The 15,555-nt window shown below is 29.3% G+C and overlaps 6 protein-coding genes across 7 annotated transcripts; 1 reads left to right on the top strand and 5 right to left on the bottom strand.

Moving 5' to 3' along the window:
- The first annotated feature begins 128 nt into the window (after nt 1-128).
- Nucleotides 129-3,468, top strand: LOC114877121 (eukaryotic translation initiation factor 2 subunit 2). Of its 2 annotated transcripts, none has more exons than XM_029189311.2 (6): nt 129-311; nt 881-1,141; nt 1,240-1,396; nt 1,979-2,166; nt 2,251-2,535; nt 2,621-3,468. In XM_029189311.2, exons 1-6 carry the CDS (start codon nt 294-296, stop codon nt 2,663-2,665), a joined length of 954 nt encoding a protein of 317 aa, XP_029045144.1. In that variant the 5' UTR covers nt 129-293; the 3' UTR covers nt 2,666-3,468. The 2 variants fall into 2 exon arrangements, with proteins under 2 accessions (XP_029045144.1, XP_029045143.1); XM_029189310.2 differs by having other exon boundaries at nt 1,976-2,166.
- Nucleotides 3,469-3,761: 293 nt separating this feature from the next.
- On the bottom strand, nt 3,762-5,678 carry LOC114877170 (putative malate dehydrogenase 1B). Its single transcript, XM_046290158.1, has 7 exons — nt 5,532-5,678; nt 5,272-5,475; nt 4,907-5,217; nt 4,562-4,851; nt 4,296-4,480; nt 4,097-4,232; nt 3,762-4,025 (listed from the first exon to the last, which is right to left on the bottom strand). Exons 1-7 carry the CDS (start codon nt 5,676-5,678, stop codon nt 3,805-3,807), a joined length of 1,494 nt encoding a protein of 497 aa, XP_046146114.1. The 3' UTR covers nt 3,762-3,804.
- Nucleotides 5,679-5,755: 77 nt separating this feature from the next.
- Nucleotides 5,756-7,129, bottom strand: LOC114877123. The gene is made up of 5 exons (XM_029189314.2): nt 6,929-7,129; nt 6,614-6,852; nt 6,358-6,541; nt 6,181-6,279; nt 5,756-6,112 (listed from the first exon to the last, which is right to left on the bottom strand). Exons 1-5 carry the CDS (start codon nt 6,972-6,974, stop codon nt 5,988-5,990), a joined length of 693 nt encoding a protein of 230 aa, XP_029045147.1. The 5' UTR covers nt 6,975-7,129; the 3' UTR covers nt 5,756-5,987.
- A 455-nt stretch (nt 7,130-7,584) lies between these two features.
- Nucleotides 7,585-9,168, bottom strand: LOC114877146 (stress-associated endoplasmic reticulum protein 2). Its single transcript, XM_029189358.2, has 3 exons — nt 8,890-9,168; nt 8,349-8,421; nt 7,585-8,264 (listed from the first exon to the last, which is right to left on the bottom strand). Exons 1-3 carry the CDS (start codon nt 8,971-8,973, stop codon nt 8,227-8,229), a joined length of 195 nt encoding a protein of 64 aa, XP_029045191.1. The 5' UTR covers nt 8,974-9,168; the 3' UTR covers nt 7,585-8,226.
- Nucleotides 9,169-10,600: 1,432 nt separating this feature from the next.
- Nucleotides 10,601-13,706, bottom strand: LOC114877145 (transmembrane 9 superfamily member 3). Its single transcript, XM_029189357.1, has 10 exons — nt 13,414-13,706; nt 12,976-13,171; nt 12,780-12,902; nt 12,458-12,702; nt 12,140-12,379; nt 11,773-12,057; nt 11,493-11,701; nt 11,275-11,421; nt 11,114-11,197; nt 10,601-11,035 (listed from the first exon to the last, which is right to left on the bottom strand). The coding sequence occupies exons 1-10, from the start codon at nt 13,498-13,500 to the stop codon at nt 10,891-10,893; spliced, it is 1,761 nt and encodes a 586-aa protein (XP_029045190.1). The 5' UTR covers nt 13,501-13,706; the 3' UTR covers nt 10,601-10,890.
- Nucleotides 13,707-13,910: 204 nt separating this feature from the next.
- On the bottom strand, nt 13,911-15,551 carry LOC114877126 (pre-mRNA-splicing factor RBM22). Its single transcript, XM_029189317.2, has 3 exons — nt 15,352-15,551; nt 15,219-15,272; nt 13,911-15,136 (listed from the first exon to the last, which is right to left on the bottom strand). Exons 1-3 carry the CDS (start codon nt 15,403-15,405, stop codon nt 14,000-14,002), a joined length of 1,245 nt encoding a protein of 414 aa, XP_029045150.1. The 5' UTR covers nt 15,406-15,551; the 3' UTR covers nt 13,911-13,999.
- Nucleotides 15,552-15,555: the final 4 nt, after the last annotated feature.

The following is a 15,555-nucleotide window of genomic DNA, read 5'->3' as shown; positions in this document are numbered from 1 at the left end:
AGTACTGTGAACTAAATTGTATTTCAAATTCCTTTCCATTGGTTAACACTAGAGAATTGACCAATAGAAAAGGTTATCAGAATGCATAACTTGTCTCGATTATTCGAGAGTGTGAATTACACTTAACAGTCGAATTTCTGATGCAATATTCGTTACTAAGACGTGATTGCACTGTATAAATGCTGATAGAAAAAGGATTAAGATTGTAGAATTAAGATGTTCAATTATATTTAAAAACTAAGTAAATTGATAGGTTTCTCTGAGACACCAGATTATTTAGTGCGATATTCAAAATGACTGAAGAAGACTCGGTACGTAAGAATATTGGAGAGTATCCTTAGAAATTCATGTATTGCAAGGCATGGGAGCATGGTCATCTTGACATACTTTTCAGTTTTTTGATAATATTCTGTAATTTATGAATGAAGAAATGAAACTTATATTCAGCCAAGAAGAATAATTCCTAACCAAATTCTTATAAAATGAAAATAATACTATTTTATGAATTCCAACCTCAAAGCCATGTGGATAGTTTGTAGCATTATAGATTAATGTAACATTTTTTGATGTATACTATGTTATTGCGTTATTTGATTTATTATTGTAATTTCAATGTTTATTGTTATATATTGCAATATTTTATGTATTCCAATCTGTTTAAGATATAATGTGATATTTAACCTGTAGAATGAAATCATTTGAAGTAAATTTAAGTCAGTGCTGAGTTCAGCATATTGTAAGCATTCGTGTATAAAAGTACATCAACTTTTGGTTTTTATTTATTTGTAATGATTAACAATAATAATTTAGTACTAATAAAATGATTATAGTTAAATGATACATAATATGATAAATTATAACTTACTAATTAAATTTACAGGTGTTTGATCCTACTTTAAAAAAGAAAAAGAAAAAGAAGAAAACTACCTTTGATCTTGATGCTGCATTTAATGAAGGGGGTAGCACTGGTGATGCAACAGAAACCAGTGGTGATAAGGAGAACCAGGAGCCAGACCCTCCTGTGCCAGCTGAAGATGATGAAACATTGGACTTAGAAAATTTTGGAAGAAAGAAAAAAAAGAAAAAAAAGGCCTTTAATTTGGATGAACTTGATGCAACTTTGCCGGATACAAAAAAAGAGGTATATAATTATGTAGGAAGTAAGAAAATATTTTATTTTATACTAAATAAATATAAAAATTAAAAATTTATGTATATAATTATTCATGATTTCTAAAGGATGTTGTTGAACAACAAACAGAGGAGGTTGCTGTGGATGATACATTTGACTTAGATATGGACTTCTCAAAAACCAAGAAAAAGAAAAAGAAAAAGAAAGATCTTGATGAATTAGTGGCAGAGGAAGAACGTAAGGAAACAGAAGATAAAGAAAATGGTAAATATTATATATTACAAGAGTATTATAGTTTGGAGTAACTAGTTGTTTATGTTACTCATTATTTGTTAACATGCTGCACTGAATCTGAGCGAAGTGCAGAGTATGGTAAGGGATATGTTTGCTGTTTCTTACACATATCACATAATGGTCACAACATACATTATTTCTGCACTTCCATAAATCTTATTATAATACATAAAAGAATGAATATCGTTATATATTAAAAATAATTTCTTTAAATAACTAATAGAAAAATAACATTTTAGTGAATTCTTCAGAGTATAATGTTAATTTGTATTTAATATTGTTTGAGAATATTCCTATATACATTGCAAATAACAAGAAACAGAGTGCCCATTCAGGTTTTTTACATTATAACAGTAATGTACTTGTAAATCATAATGCAATATCATATTTTTTTATTACATTATATAATTAGATCCACTTTTAATTGGTACATGAAGTTGGTCAAAAAATAAAGATTGAAGTTCTTTCTAGAATTGAAAGTTTTATATCTATTGTGATATATGTATATGATGTAAATAAACATATTTCAAATGAAACTATATTTCCTAGCAGAAGATACAAGTTTATGGGTTGGATCGGATAGAGATTATACATATGATGAATTATTGGTAAGAGTATTTAACATTATGAGGGAAAAGAATCCTGATATGGTTGCTGGCAAAAAGCAGAAGTTCGTTATGCGTCCTCCTCAAGTAGTGCGTATAGGTACCAAGAAAACATCATTTGCTAATTTCACTGAAGTAAGTTATATTAGTAAATCCATATTTTATATACTGTTAACTATAAGTTTTTTATTTGTTAAACATTTAATTATTTTTTCATAGATATGCAAAACGCTCCATAGGCAGCCCAAACATTTATTGGACTTTTTACTTGCTGAGTTAGGTACTAGTGGTTCTGTTGATGGAAATAGTCAACTTATTATTAAGGGCCGTTTCCAACAAAAACAAATAGAAAATGTTCTTAGGAGATACATTAAAGAATATGTTACTTGTCACACTTGTCGTTCTCCAGATACTATTCTTCAAAAAGATACTCGACTATTTTTCTTACAGTGTGAAACCTGTGGCTCGAGATGTTCGGTGGCTAGCATAAAATCCGGTTTCCAGGTAATTAATCTCAATCTAAATTTTTATCATTTTTCTAATATTAACTTCTTTCAAAACTATATTAATATTCAATTATCCATTTCAGGCTGTTACTGGAAAACGTGCTGCTATACGAGCAAAAACTGCCTAAAAAATTTTTCACTTGTCATATCCACGAATTTTGTAGCATAATTTTCAAATTATCAGAGATGTTTTGTGTCAAAATGCAGTTTTTACTATACCTATTGTAACGGCGTGCAATCCTAACATTTATTTTTTACTCACAGAATCTAACGTCGTGAATATCAGTAAACAATTGTAAAATTTTCAACGGGTAATAATTTTCTATTATCAATTCAGGTAATTGAATAGAAATTATACAATTATTTCTTAACAAATTTTCTCTAAATTTATCAACATTTTTGTTTTCATATTGCCCTTGAAAACTTAAATTTTAATATATCATTTATTCTTAAAAATATGTATGACTTAACTTAATTTTAATTTTTGATATACCCCGGTTTCATTCATAATAAGTGCTACATATTGACATTTTTCAAAAGATACACCACTAATCCATACACGTTATTCAAATATTGAAGATAAAACAATCACATCAGTAACACGAGATACATTATCCATTTGTCTACCATTGTGACATAACATTCTGTATAAAGAACTACTAATTAAGTGTAAAATGAAATGAATTACCAGTTGTTAACAATAGATTTAAGCTGGTAATATGTGATTTGTTATGTCATTTTCTATATACAAGAAAGTTGTAATATCAAATTCCAGTACATTATTATGGCGAAAAGTATTATTTCTGCAACTATTTTTTAAAAGGATCACTATAAAGCGCAATGATTTTTTTCAAGCAATCAGTGGTAATATTTCTTAGCTAATTTATTCAATTGTATTTACTAGGTAATAAATTTATCTTAAGAAACATTATCATTCTTTTTATGATTCATTTAATAAAAATGTAAATTTATTCATATGTATTAAATTTATGTTTCATAGTCATCTATGATTTATTGCACGTTAAATAATGTGATTTTCACAAAAATTTTTTAAATTTCTATTATTCCGATGTCGGTTGAAATCTAAGATCGAAAGGATAATAGTGGTTACACTAAATGTGCAATTTTAATAATTATAAATGTATAATATTATGATCAATTTGAACAGATATATTAAATTTGCATACTTTTACGGCATTTATGTATATTAAATAATATAATAAAATAACGATTCTTTTAAGTAAAAAATTTTCAAACTTGTACTTATTCAAGTTACTGAAAATTTTTCTTTGAACTCAGAATTCTCTTTTAATTTAGTTATTTGTTCGTGAATAATTGTGGCAGTGTCTATAAAATTTTGAAATATAGAAAACGGCATATTTGGCATTGGAAAATCCTTGAAAGGGATCCATACTCGTGAATCATCTGCTGATACTTTCAAATATACTGGTTGTGAAAACACTAGTCCTTTTGGAATACCAAAAGAACCTACAGTAAAGAAAATATATTAACTTCGTTGTTACGGAAGTTATTTATATTTTTAATATTTTCACAATTACCATCAGATGCTATTCCTAATGATATAATCTCATCTTCAATGTTCCCTTTCTTGCTGTACCATAATTTTAGAAGATCGCAAATCGCTTTACATTTTGGGAAGTCTTCTGATCTACCTACTAGGTACTGAGTAAGCGCCTATACATATACAGAAACTTATATACTCTTGTATTATGTATAAATTATTGATAAAATATCTACCTTCCGTTTTAAATTATCTACGTAAGGTTTTTTATTGTGTGACATATAGAAAAACCATCTTAATTCTGAATGTTCTTGAGTTTGAATTGGTAAGAGTACATTTTTCTGTGAAATTGGAGTTCTAGTTGCAGGATAAGTATGGACTTTTTGAATCATATGATCAACGTCTACAAACTGATTTATTCCTATAGTTTAATTGAATCGATTAATAATGTATGCTAAGAAAATTATGAAGGGTATTAAATTATTTTAATGTATACACAAACCCAAATACCCCCAAACAGGTGGACATCCGAAATTTTGTAAAGTGAATCCTACTGAATTGACTAAGGGATATATCAATTCTAAACCATAATGGGAACTAACAGCTACGATATTTGTACTTGGTACTTTTGTAACTAGCTCATGCATGATATTGGCATAGAAACATGTAATACCCATTGAGCACAAAAGGACTTTCATATAAGAAGGTGCATATTCATTTATCTGTATAGACAATTTTTCTATGTCTTTATAATTTCTTTGCAATAAGTCGTCCGTACCTTCGTATTCTTCTCTACAAAATACATATTTGATATAACTTTATTAAAGTATTCAATTTCCTTGTTTACCTTAATAAAGAATCAAGATATATCAATATGTGACAATCTTTTAATCCCTCAGGTACATTGTCTAAAATCATCACTGAATTTAAACCTGCACCCACTCCTCCTGCATCTTTATAAATTTTTTTAATTTTAAAAAAGCATCCTGGTTCATCATATAAGCCAATAAGAATTCCATGGGTCAACCAAAGTTCTTTTGTCATTAATAATTGGCAAACTAATTCTGCACACACTGATCTTCCTGCTCCTACTATTGTTATTCGACGACGTTCTTGTACATCTGGACTTTTACTTATCTCTTCTTTTATTTCATGAGCCTATGTAAATAGAATAATTAGTTTTTAAAATTAAAAATATACAAAATTACTTACAAATAATAAATCTGCTTGTAGTGCCTCAAGATCTTCTCGAGTTAATTGCGATTTGATGTCATAATATTGTTGCAAGAACTCCCAAAATTGGTAGCTACTTCCAACGTAATTTATATTGCTGTGAGTAATTCCAATTTCTTGCCATATTAAAGGTGATTTAGTATGAGACCAGCCATGAAGTGTACACATGTTTTTTAACCAGGACTAGAAAATAGATTATATAAAAAATATTATTTGTATATAAAACGATCTTAACTTACTTTCCATTCCTTCGAACTTTTATAAATAATTTTATAATAAAAGTTAGGTATTATATTGGATAAACTTTCAGCAACAAAACATATATGATTGAAATTATGATCTTCTAAAACTCCAGCTATTACAGTAATACATACGCTTGCTGACATTTTGTACTACTAACAATTGAAAATTTTTAAACAAGTTCATATCTATAACTATTCAATTAATAGTTTATTACATCAGATTGTTATAAAAAATAGTTTATTTACACGTAAAAAAGTACAATACATTAAAATTATATTATTAAATTATCAACTATTTTAGTTGTACTTTATAATTATAGTAATACTGCATTTATGTAAAATAAACATTGGTATTTAATAAAATATAATAGTTTTTAATTATATTATTCAGAAATTATAATCAAATAAATTAAGAAATGATACTTATTAAAATAATAATATGCATATTAAAAGTTACTCATCCATATCTGAAAAATAAGGCTCTGGTAAATCAGGGCTTTTGCATCTTCTCCATTCTTCATCTAGTGAAAAAGGAGATGTGCATAATATTGGCATTTTATATTCCAACTGTTCTGGTTCTGAATAAAAAATTGTAAATATCAGATACTCATATATGTATAATGTACTTATTCTAAAAGTTTCATACCTGATTGAAATCTCTCATCCTCATATGGTACTATCTCATTTTTCTTCTTCATAAGCAATTCTTTAAATTCATTTTCTATGGTTTTTGTATAAATATCATCTGTAACACACATCACATCAACTTTTAATGACTTTCTCTGAATATCTTATATAAAGCATTATATTTTAAGATTCATACCAAACTCAAATTGCATATCACAATATGGTGCTAAGCTTTCAGGTTCAGGATATCTTTTTTTTGAATAATTTTTTGGTAATGATGGTTGTTTAAAGATAATTTCATTAGAAGGTTTTTGTAGTTGCACATTCTTTTTATCAGATGCTTTTTGGGGGGATAAATTTATGGGACATCCATTTGTTTTCTATTAAAAAAAAGGATTCCAAACATGTTACTATTTCTATAGTACTTTTAGAAAATTTTTAATTATTTATACCTTTGATACACAATCTTTTCCAGGTGATATTGGGTGACCCTCAATATTTAGTTGAGTGAGCTTTGGTTTCAAATATTCTTGTGGTTTATTACATATATCTTTATTTGAAGCTGATACATTTAAATTAAAGTTAGATCTAATAGACAATCCTTTTGGTTTCAATGGACCAGCATTTTTAACAGAAGCTCCACTTATTCCAATGGTTGTCTTAGATCTTGACAAAGGTGTCATAACATTACCTATGAAAAACAATTTGTTAAAATTTTATATTTTGATAAAATGAAATATATAACCTACGGACATTACTATTCATACCTTTGTTAAGGTTTGATTCACCAAATAAGTTGAATATACCAGCCATTTCATTAATGGTTTGATAAAAAAAATTGTTTATAAATTACTTGATACTTATGTGAAATGTAATAATAAAATTAACGTTGATGTTTGAAAAATCACTTCGTCGTTTGTTGTTTAACAAACTGCCCGTTTGATTTGAACAGCACCAGTGACTACAGATAGAAAAAGACTGGATATGTCTTTGTTCTCGACGGGTCATGATTTTATGGGTTCACAAGCACCCCTCGGTTAGCTTGAACAAACTTGTATTTTAAAAAGACCGCCGTAAATCAAATTTTTTAAAACTCAACCCCGGCGCCACCTATCGGGAAACATAGGAAACCACTTGTCGAATAGTTTCCGCGATTCCTCAATAGCTGGCGCTGGTGTCTCTATTTCGCCGGAATCACGGCCGATAAAATGTTGAATAGTTTGAGCCATTTTTGTATAGATGGCGCTATAGTCAAATTCTAAAAATTTAATTTATGGCGGTCTTTTTAAAATACTTATTAGTTTACCGAACATTACTTCTTATAGTATTTTTATTACTGGGAACTACTGGTACATATTTTAAGATAATCATATGTTTGTTATAATTTTCATAGCAGCTTTAGTAACAGTAATGCAACCGAGTGTTTATTTATGACATAATTTATTAAAAGAGACAAAGAATTGTCTGTAGCAAATATTTCATTAGGATAAATTACAATGATAATATATATATTCTTTTTTACATATGTAATGACTTATGTCCTTAAGGCCTCTAAAATATATAGACAACCGAAAGCTACCAACTGCTTACAGTGGAATGCTTTGATTAATGAATTGTTACAATAAATTGATTATGTATATATACAATTATTTACTAAGTATATATCGATGAAGGAATTCTACCTTACGTAATTGGAAGTAAAAATCGTTGTTACAGGGAGCAACACAACGAAGATTTAAAACGAAGTAATATGTAACATCTAATCATTTTTTTACAGATTCTAAATAAAATACATTAAATGCAATTATCTTTCATCGATATATACTGCGATTAAGTGAAATGTTTATAAATGCTAAATCTTTATAAATAATTCTTTCAAGTTGTAGCAAAAGGAAAAGATATTCAATGAGAATTTGAATTCAGCTTTGTGTTATAGACCTTACAATGCCTACATTTTTATGCAATTAAACAGTCTGTTAATCTCGTTTGTATACCAATAAAGTATAGACATTTTCTTGTATTAACAGTAACAGCAACATTTTTTGACTTCATGTTTGGAATTTCCTTATGCCATTCTAATACTCTGAATGATTTGGAATACAGCTAAAAATTTAAAAAAATATTATTTTATAAAAATATCAATTAATTTAAGATATGTAAATTTTTAAGTGTTACATTCAAACTTACCAGAACCACATACAACAAATAGGAAAAGTGCTAGCAAGCAGGGTCCAATTGGAGATCCATCATCTTGTGGTTTCTATAATGCATTTAAATTATAAATATAACATAAATGATTAATAATGAAAATTCATTCGTATACTTTATCAAATTATATGTATTTTTAAAGAAAGCAGAATAAATTGTTGTAAACAATAAAGCTATTAAAACATATGTTTATAATAAAAACATAATATTGCATATGGTAGAAATATTACTTTGCTATATTGAAATTTATATCACTTTTAAACCATAAATACTTATGATAGATGTAACAGTTCTTGTGTTAACAAATAATAAACACATATAAGTATAAAACTAAAAATGCAATATGCTGGAATTATTATAAATCGCTATATACATATATCACAACTTGCTACAACCATAACATAATTTATAACCATAAAATCATTAATTATGGATTACTAGATTACTATTACTTATTTCGTTTTATTTTATTAACAATCATTTAAACAATGTTTAAGAAGCAATAAAATAAATAATATACCGATGATTTTGGAACATTTCCACGAAGTGTAATGTTTTTGGTGGCTCTTTCATTAGCGATGCGCATTCTTTGTTTTGGTGCCATTTCTACTCTGTTTTTCTGCTATTGCACGTATTTTAATAAAACTTGAAACAAAAGAATTATGAATATAACACTGTTCAATCACTGTACGTCCACTTCAATATGTAGTCTTTAGAGTAATGAACAAGTGTGACAGAACACTTTACTCCACCGAGTGCATCGACGTGTGCGCTTTGACACGTGAATACTTCGGAGCGTACTACGGAGCAACTTTTACTGCCACACTGGCACCACTAAAGTCAAGTGGACAACTTATACTTTTTTTTAATCAAATTTTGTAATATTTTGTCAATTTAACTACCATTGGATTAAAAAAATATATATTTAAATCAATGGATTATACGGATAGATTATATTTCCTCAAAATATGAGCACGTTTTGTTATTTCATCTATGTATATATTTTCATTATACAAAAATAAAAATATACGATTTTATCATTATCATACAATAGTTGCATTTAAGTAAAACTATGAAATAAAGATAAGAACCTATTAAAATGTAAAAATTGGCATTGAGGCTATTGTATTAATAAAATACATTGAATTTGTTATAGGTAGAAATTTTATATTTCTTAGAATTACTACGTCTAACAATAAACGATATATTTACTCGATTCTCCTAGCTAATACTTGTCTTTTGACAATATATTATTAGGTCAAACACGTTCGCTGTGATTCCCAAATGCCAATCCCGTTTTTCTAGTTGTTTGCTTTTGAACAGCGATTAGATACGCAGACATTTAGCCGTTTACGGAGGACCGCAATTAGAAGGATCATTTTATCTCCACTTCTAAACTCACAATACTTTACATGTTATTAGTATATTCACAATTTATAGTAAAGGATATTCACATGAACCAAATGTTGTGATACATATCAAGAAGCTCTTGGTAAAAAAATGTCTTATGTTCACGTTTATTATCTAGCTCGTCTACAAATTAACGCCAGTTAAATCGTTGATAATGTTTATGATTAACATATTTGATTCAAAGTCACATAATTGAAACAATGTTTTAATTACGTTAACTGAAACATCGTGTACATTTTGCATAAACTGTATTGAAAATTTATACTGTACAACTTACATGTAATAATTTGCATTTCTTTCTTCTTTCTCAATCTTGACTTTTTGAAATTGCAATTAGTGATATTATCTAATGTTTCACAATATCAATATTTTAATACAAAATTTAGATATTTAGTTTCTTTAATGTATATTTTAAAAGAAATTTTTTGTAGTATATATATATTCGTATGATGCACGACAAATTGTTCACATATTTCAGTTCTCAAAATAGTTTATAATTTACAGAAATTTCTATGTTCTCTGTATAAGCTTAAAAATTAAAATAAAATTTGCGAGACTCCAGTAAAATTTAGCGAAATTGAGCAACATTACATAGTCAGTTGTTACAAGTAAAATAGTAATTTTAAAGTTACACTTATCGGAGTTTGCATTTCAGGTAATACGGAACTGTGACTCGAGACGAATAATACACGAACAGTACGTTTTAAAAATGTATACTGTCCGTCGTAGGACCCCACTTTAGAAAAATTAAATTGCAGCATATAAATTAATCTCTCGTCCAAAATGAAAATATTGTTACAATATTATATTAATATATATATAATAATAATAATAATAATAATAATAATAATAAAAATAAAACAATTGTTGAATAGTTTCGAAATATATAATAATGAAAGTATCATTTGTTTAAGTATTCACGTTATCGGCAACGGCAGGTAAATGATGTTAATTTAGAAGGTTCTTTTCACAAGCTGCATTTGCGCATCACGATGAACGTAAATAATTTAAACTATCGAAAAGAAGAACTGTACTTCATGAAGACCAGTAGATATCACTTTGTACGTTCTTATTTTAATCCATGACGTAGACGTTACACTAAAATTGTGCTTTAGTCTATTTTCACTGTGGAATAAATCTTTCGTACAAATGCGTTAGTACCGACATAACCGACTGTTCCACACATTATGCCCAAAGCAAGGCTGAATAACGCCATGTAACCAAAGTAAAATGCTGTTTGGAAAAGACCGTACATTCTGAAAAATACAAAGTGTGATTATGTTATAAACAACTGTATACTTGACCAAATATAATTAATGAGTTAAAGAACATACTTCGTTTTAAAGAAGAAATAATAGAAGGAATATATATAGACATATCCAGCCGTTGAAGCTGCAGCTAAAAAACTTGTCCACTGCCTACAAAATATATACCTAGATTAATAAAACAAATATAATTTAACAAAACTTATAAGAAATTACTATAAAATCCTCACCATCGATAGTCTTCAGCGTTTAGCAAAAAGTATGTACACACAATAGTAACACAAACAGTTACTATCATTAGAATAACGAATACTAGCAACATAAATCCGTAAACATAGTAGATTTTGTATGCCCAAAATGAGGTAAAAATGAAGTACCTAAAAAACATAAAAATTTGTTATTAAAAACAATTTTTATCAAATTTTTTTTAAGTAGAAATGACACTTACATTTCGATGAATATTGATCCAAAGGGTAAGATACCACCGAGCATTATAATAACTAGTGGTTCCATGAACCATTTTTTTTCGGGAATAGGTCGAGGTACCGCGTTTACTCTACACGGAGCATCCGGTGTTCCAGCTAAATTGCGGCCTAAAATGGTTCCAACTAATGTTAATGGCAATATAACAAATATACAAATACATGTCACTGCCACCTAAAAGCAAAATACATTTGTTAATATATTAAGATAAATTACATACAGGTAAAGCATTAAATCGAAATTACCATAGAACCAAAAGGTATGGCCCGGCTAGCATGGTAATACATTGCGATGAAATTAATGAAAAATGCAGTGCCACAAACGATAAGAGGTAACATAAAGGCACTGGCGATCATTTGTTTTATCCAAATACGTCCGCCCATACGTGCGTATAAACCTCCTCCAGCATAGCCATTTATAGGTGATGTAGCAGCATATACAAAAATTGCTGTAGATAACATTGATCCTCTTTCTGTATAAAGTTCTCCAAGTATAGCAAAAATAATGACACTGAGAACAACTACTGTAACCTAATATAAAAACATTTATAAATATTTCTTAAGTATATAATAATATTTAAACCCGAATAAAGATTTTAATTTAATTAGCTACCTGATAGCCTGCACCTATAAGAGCTGAAAACAGCATTGCATGACTAGCTGGTCTAAATACATCTCCATGAACTTGTTTCCATCCGTATTCATCTCCTAAATCCCGTTCCATGTCGTCCATTTCTTCGTCTCTACTATATCTAGCATAATCCTTTCTTAATGTACGCATCAAAATCATTGAAACAAGACCGACAAGGAAAATTACCATCATAAAACTATTAAAAATACTGAACCAGTGAATCTAGATGAGGAATAAACATTTTTGTTAGAAAGAAGTCTAATTGTAAGAATTAAATTTCTGAAATAATATAATCCTTACTCTATGTTGGAAAAAGTTAGGATCTAAATATTTATCAAATCTATCTTCAAATTTAACATTGCTCTTCTTCCAATTAACTTCGTAACTGAAAAAAATAGCTGCTCCTTGTACTAATTTCACCTTGTTTTCACTGGTTAAATTTACATCAACTATTTGTTTTCCATTATATCCTATATCAAACTTCTTGTGTGTCCAAATATAATAAGATACAACTCCATTGTTCTCCTCTGGTTCTCCCACGACACCTAAATATTGTATAAGAATTAATGAATACAATAACGAGGTACTGAGGTATCAAAGAAAGCAAAACACTTGCACTTACCCCATATTGGGAGATCATCCATATACATCTTATACCAATATTGATTCTTAACTGCATATATAAAAGCTTTCTCACTTTCTTCAGTTAATTTTATCTGACAATATTCCACCTTTGCAACATCAGCTACAAAGAAACCAAATGATCCCAGTAATTTATCAAATTTAACTACATCCAAATAACAATTAATATAAAGTACCTTTAAATTCAATTTCCAAACCACTAAATTTAAGTTCAATGCCTTGTAATGCTTCAGAAAAGGTTTCATGATAATGATTAATGACATCTTTTGTGCCCATGCAGAAAGGTAGTGAATAATACGAATAGGTTTCCTGACGATTGTGATATGGTCCAACTGTACTCATCCACAGTACAACTTCATCGTTATCTTCATACTAATAAAATACAAGATGTTATTAATATATAACGAATACGATGTTTTAAATAAAAAAAATTAATTAAAAATTTCCATAGAGGTATAAATAAAATGTGGAAATTTAACATATATTACGTGGTAAGTCTACACAGAAAGATAAGGAAAGAGCCTGCAAAGTTTACGTTGTAAAATTACTAACAACAGATATAAACTAAATTGACAATTTTAACATTTTAACATGTGTCAATTCCGATTACTTACGATGTGAGTATGCTCGTCAGAACGGACAAAAGGGAGTAGGCTAAACGCCAAAAAGTAGAATAACAGTCGAACCCGACACATGTTCATCGTGACGGGAGGCGCACTAGGCGCCTTATGCTAATACAAATAAGAATTTAAAGATATCTGGTAATTCAAACATTCCTTAGATTCACAGAATATAATCAACGTAGCAGAAACACCGGACGGACGGATAGAAATCAGTGGACATGTAATAAAGTATGATGACACTCACAATAACCGCTAACTCTTTAGAACGTTCGTCTGCTGTGACAGCAGATGGCGTTTTTATCGTTCGTTTCATAAAGTCTTTATCAGAATCGGCGATTTTTCTTTTAAACAAAGATAGAAGATTAAATTGAAGAAAAATTTTGATAAATATTTTAATTTGTAATAATAATGCGTTACATTTATTATCCCTCGTCAAATTAGAAGTCAAGAACCAATGTAGGAAAATACATTATACTTTTAAACATTCATACCTTAAAGAAAGTCAAAGACATATATTTATTTATACAGATTTTTCTTGTTATAATTATGCTCGATAAAAATTTAAATATCATTGCTATTATTCTTCTGGCCAAGGCTTTCCTATGCCTTGAGATGCACCCATTCTTGATGGATCCTGACTTGGATAATGTATCGGAGTAGTTCCTGGAGGGAAAATTGGTGTTGCTGCAGCAGCAGCGGCAGCTGCCATTTGAGGTGGAAACATAAATTGAGGGGCAACTGGTGGAGGTGGAATCATCATTGGTGGCATCATGCCAGGAGTAGTTTGTAGATTGAAAAAATTGTTTCCCATACTTTCTGGTGGCGGTGGTAAAGCGCCTGGTAAACCCGGTACAGGTTCTAAAATTTCTCTAGTTGCTTCTGCTGCAGAAACAGTTTGTCTTCCTTGTGAACGTCCCCATTTGATAGTTAGTCTTCTTCCTCCTAATATCAGCTTGTTAAATGTTCTTTCCGCTGCTGCTTCGGCAGCGCTTCTTTGCGTGTATTGAATAAAGGCACACTGCTGACGAGGAACCATAGTTATTGAACGAATTTCTCCATACTGGTAGAAATGATCACGTAATTGTTTTTCTGTCAGAACGTCTCCCAAGTTGCCAATGTATAAAGTTGTAATGGATTTGTCTTCTGGTGGATCTAGTTTAGGCATTGCTGCAGCTCTACGCATTAGTTTATCAGCAACGGGATCGTTTACTCCGTAATAACGATCTTTAATATTTTGATCAGCTAATGGATCATCAGGATCAGTAGGCTTTTCGTGACGATATGGACATTCTTCTCCTCTTTTACATTCTCCTTTAACCCAAAAGGAGCAAATGTGCGGTCTATTTCGTTTATAATATGGACTTGTCCTTGCCAGTTTCATCAATAAATCACTGGCTGCTGCAGATTTACCAACAGCTCCTGCTGGTGATGTAGGATCTATTTTGCCAATTTCACTATCTATGTTTTGCACATAGTACTCCTTATTTACATCCGATCTAGGTAAATCATCTTTAATTTTCAGTGCTGCATCGCGTACTTGGATAGGTAAACCATATTCTAGATCAAGTAAACATGTTTGACAGACATTCTTTAGACGGCTACAAGTTTGACAAACTTCAGTTTTTTTAAATCGCATCCTTGCACCAGGACACCATCTAAATACTGTAAACGGACGCATACATATCTTGCACTCTTTCCCATACTTTTCTTTTGTCTGTAAAGCAGTTAATGTATAAACTTTGTAAGGGATGAACAAATATTTCTAGACGATGTAAATATTCATAGAATTGACTTACCATCCGAATATATGGATTATCACCTAAACAAGTTTGACATAATATTGGAAATTCCTAAAAAATAATGTAATACTTTGGGTAAACATGTTACTCCAATAAATTTGTATCTTATTAAGAATTTAACTTTACTTACAGCATCTTCCCAATTTTGTCTATTGTATGTGTTGGTTGTTTTTGAAGTAGCCATTTCAAGTTTCCTTACTTTCTAAATCCCATTCATCCACAATAAAATGATAGTAAGATTATAATTAAAATTATTCAATAACAGAAGCAAACATTGCTATTCATGGCGCCAGACGGCAAACGCAAAAAAATATTTTATACCTGCTTGCTTCAT

The sequence above is a fragment of the Osmia bicornis genome, chromosome 2 (genome assembly GCF_907164935.1).
Source record: "Osmia bicornis bicornis chromosome 2, iOsmBic2.1, whole genome shotgun sequence".
Taxonomy (NCBI): Eukaryota; Metazoa; Arthropoda; class Insecta; order Hymenoptera; family Megachilidae; genus Osmia; species Osmia bicornis.
The sequence above is the reverse complement of the archived record's forward strand: the minus strand, read 5'-3'. Positions and strand labels throughout refer to the sequence as shown.

Excerpts from the sequence above, each read along its gene's own strand:
- LOC114877145 (XM_029189357.1), bottom strand. The coding sequence starts at position 13,500 with ATGAACATGTGTCGGGTTCGACTGTTATTCTACTTTTTGGCGTTTAGC. Across the intron at positions 12,703-12,779 it reads GGATGATCTCCCAATATGGG|GTGTCGTGGGAGAACCAGAG; the intron begins GTAAGTGCAAGT and ends TACAATATTTAG. Across the intron at positions 11,422-11,492 it reads GGATCAATATTCATCGAAAT|GTACTTCATTTTTACCTCAT; the intron begins GTAAGTGTCATT and ends TATGTTTTTTAG.
- LOC114877126 (XM_029189317.2), bottom strand. The coding sequence starts at position 15,405 with ATGGCTACTTCAAAAACAACCAACACATACAATAGACAAAATTGGGAA. Across the intron at positions 15,273-15,351 it reads GACAAAATTGGGAAGATGCT|GAATTTCCAATATTATGTCA; the intron begins GTAAGTAAAGTT and ends ATTATTTTTTAG. Across the intron at positions 15,137-15,218 it reads ATAATCCATATATTCGGATG|ACAAAAGAAAAGTATGGGAA; the intron begins GTAAGTCAATTC and ends ACTGCTTTACAG.
- LOC114877146 (XM_029189358.2), bottom strand. The coding sequence starts at position 8,973 with ATGGCACCAAAACAAAGAATGCGCATCGCTAATGAAAGAGCCACCAAA. Across the intron at positions 8,422-8,889 it reads GAAATGTTCCAAAATCATCG|AAACCACAAGATGATGGATC; the intron begins GTATATTATTTA and ends AATGCATTATAG. Across the intron at positions 8,265-8,348 it reads ATTTGTTGTATGTGGTTCTG|CTGTATTCCAAATCATTCAG; the intron begins GTAAGTTTGAAT and ends TTAAATTTTTAG.
- LOC114877121 (XM_029189310.2), top strand. Across the intron at positions 1,397-1,975 it reads AACAGAAGATAAAGAAAATG|CAGAAGATACAAGTTTATGG; the intron begins GTAAATATTATA and ends TATATTTCCTAG. Across the intron at positions 2,167-2,250 it reads CATTTGCTAATTTCACTGAA|ATATGCAAAACGCTCCATAG; the intron begins GTAAGTTATATT and ends ATTTTTTCATAG.
- LOC114877123 (XM_029189314.2), bottom strand. The coding sequence starts at position 6,974 with ATGGCTGGTATATTCAACTTATTTGGTGAATCAAACCTTAACAAAG. Across the intron at positions 6,280-6,357 it reads TGATATGCAATTTGAGTTTG|ATGATATTTATACAAAAACC; the intron begins GTATGAATCTTA and ends TGTGTGTTACAG. Across the intron at positions 6,113-6,180 it reads GGATGAGAGATTTCAATCAG|AACCAGAACAGTTGGAATAT; the intron begins GTATGAAACTTT and ends TTTTTTATTCAG.
- LOC114877170 (XM_046290158.1), bottom strand. The coding sequence starts at position 5,678 with ATGTCAGCAAGCGTATGTATTACTGTAATAGCTGGAGTTTTAGAAGAT. Across the intron at positions 5,476-5,531 it reads AAAGTTCGAAGGAATGGAAA|TCCTGGTTAAAAAACATGTG; the intron begins GTAAGTTAAGAT and ends TCTATTTTCTAG. Across the intron at positions 4,026-4,096 it reads ATTAGGAATAGCATCTGATG|GTTCTTTTGGTATTCCAAAA; the intron begins GTAATTGTGAAA and ends TCTTTACTGTAG.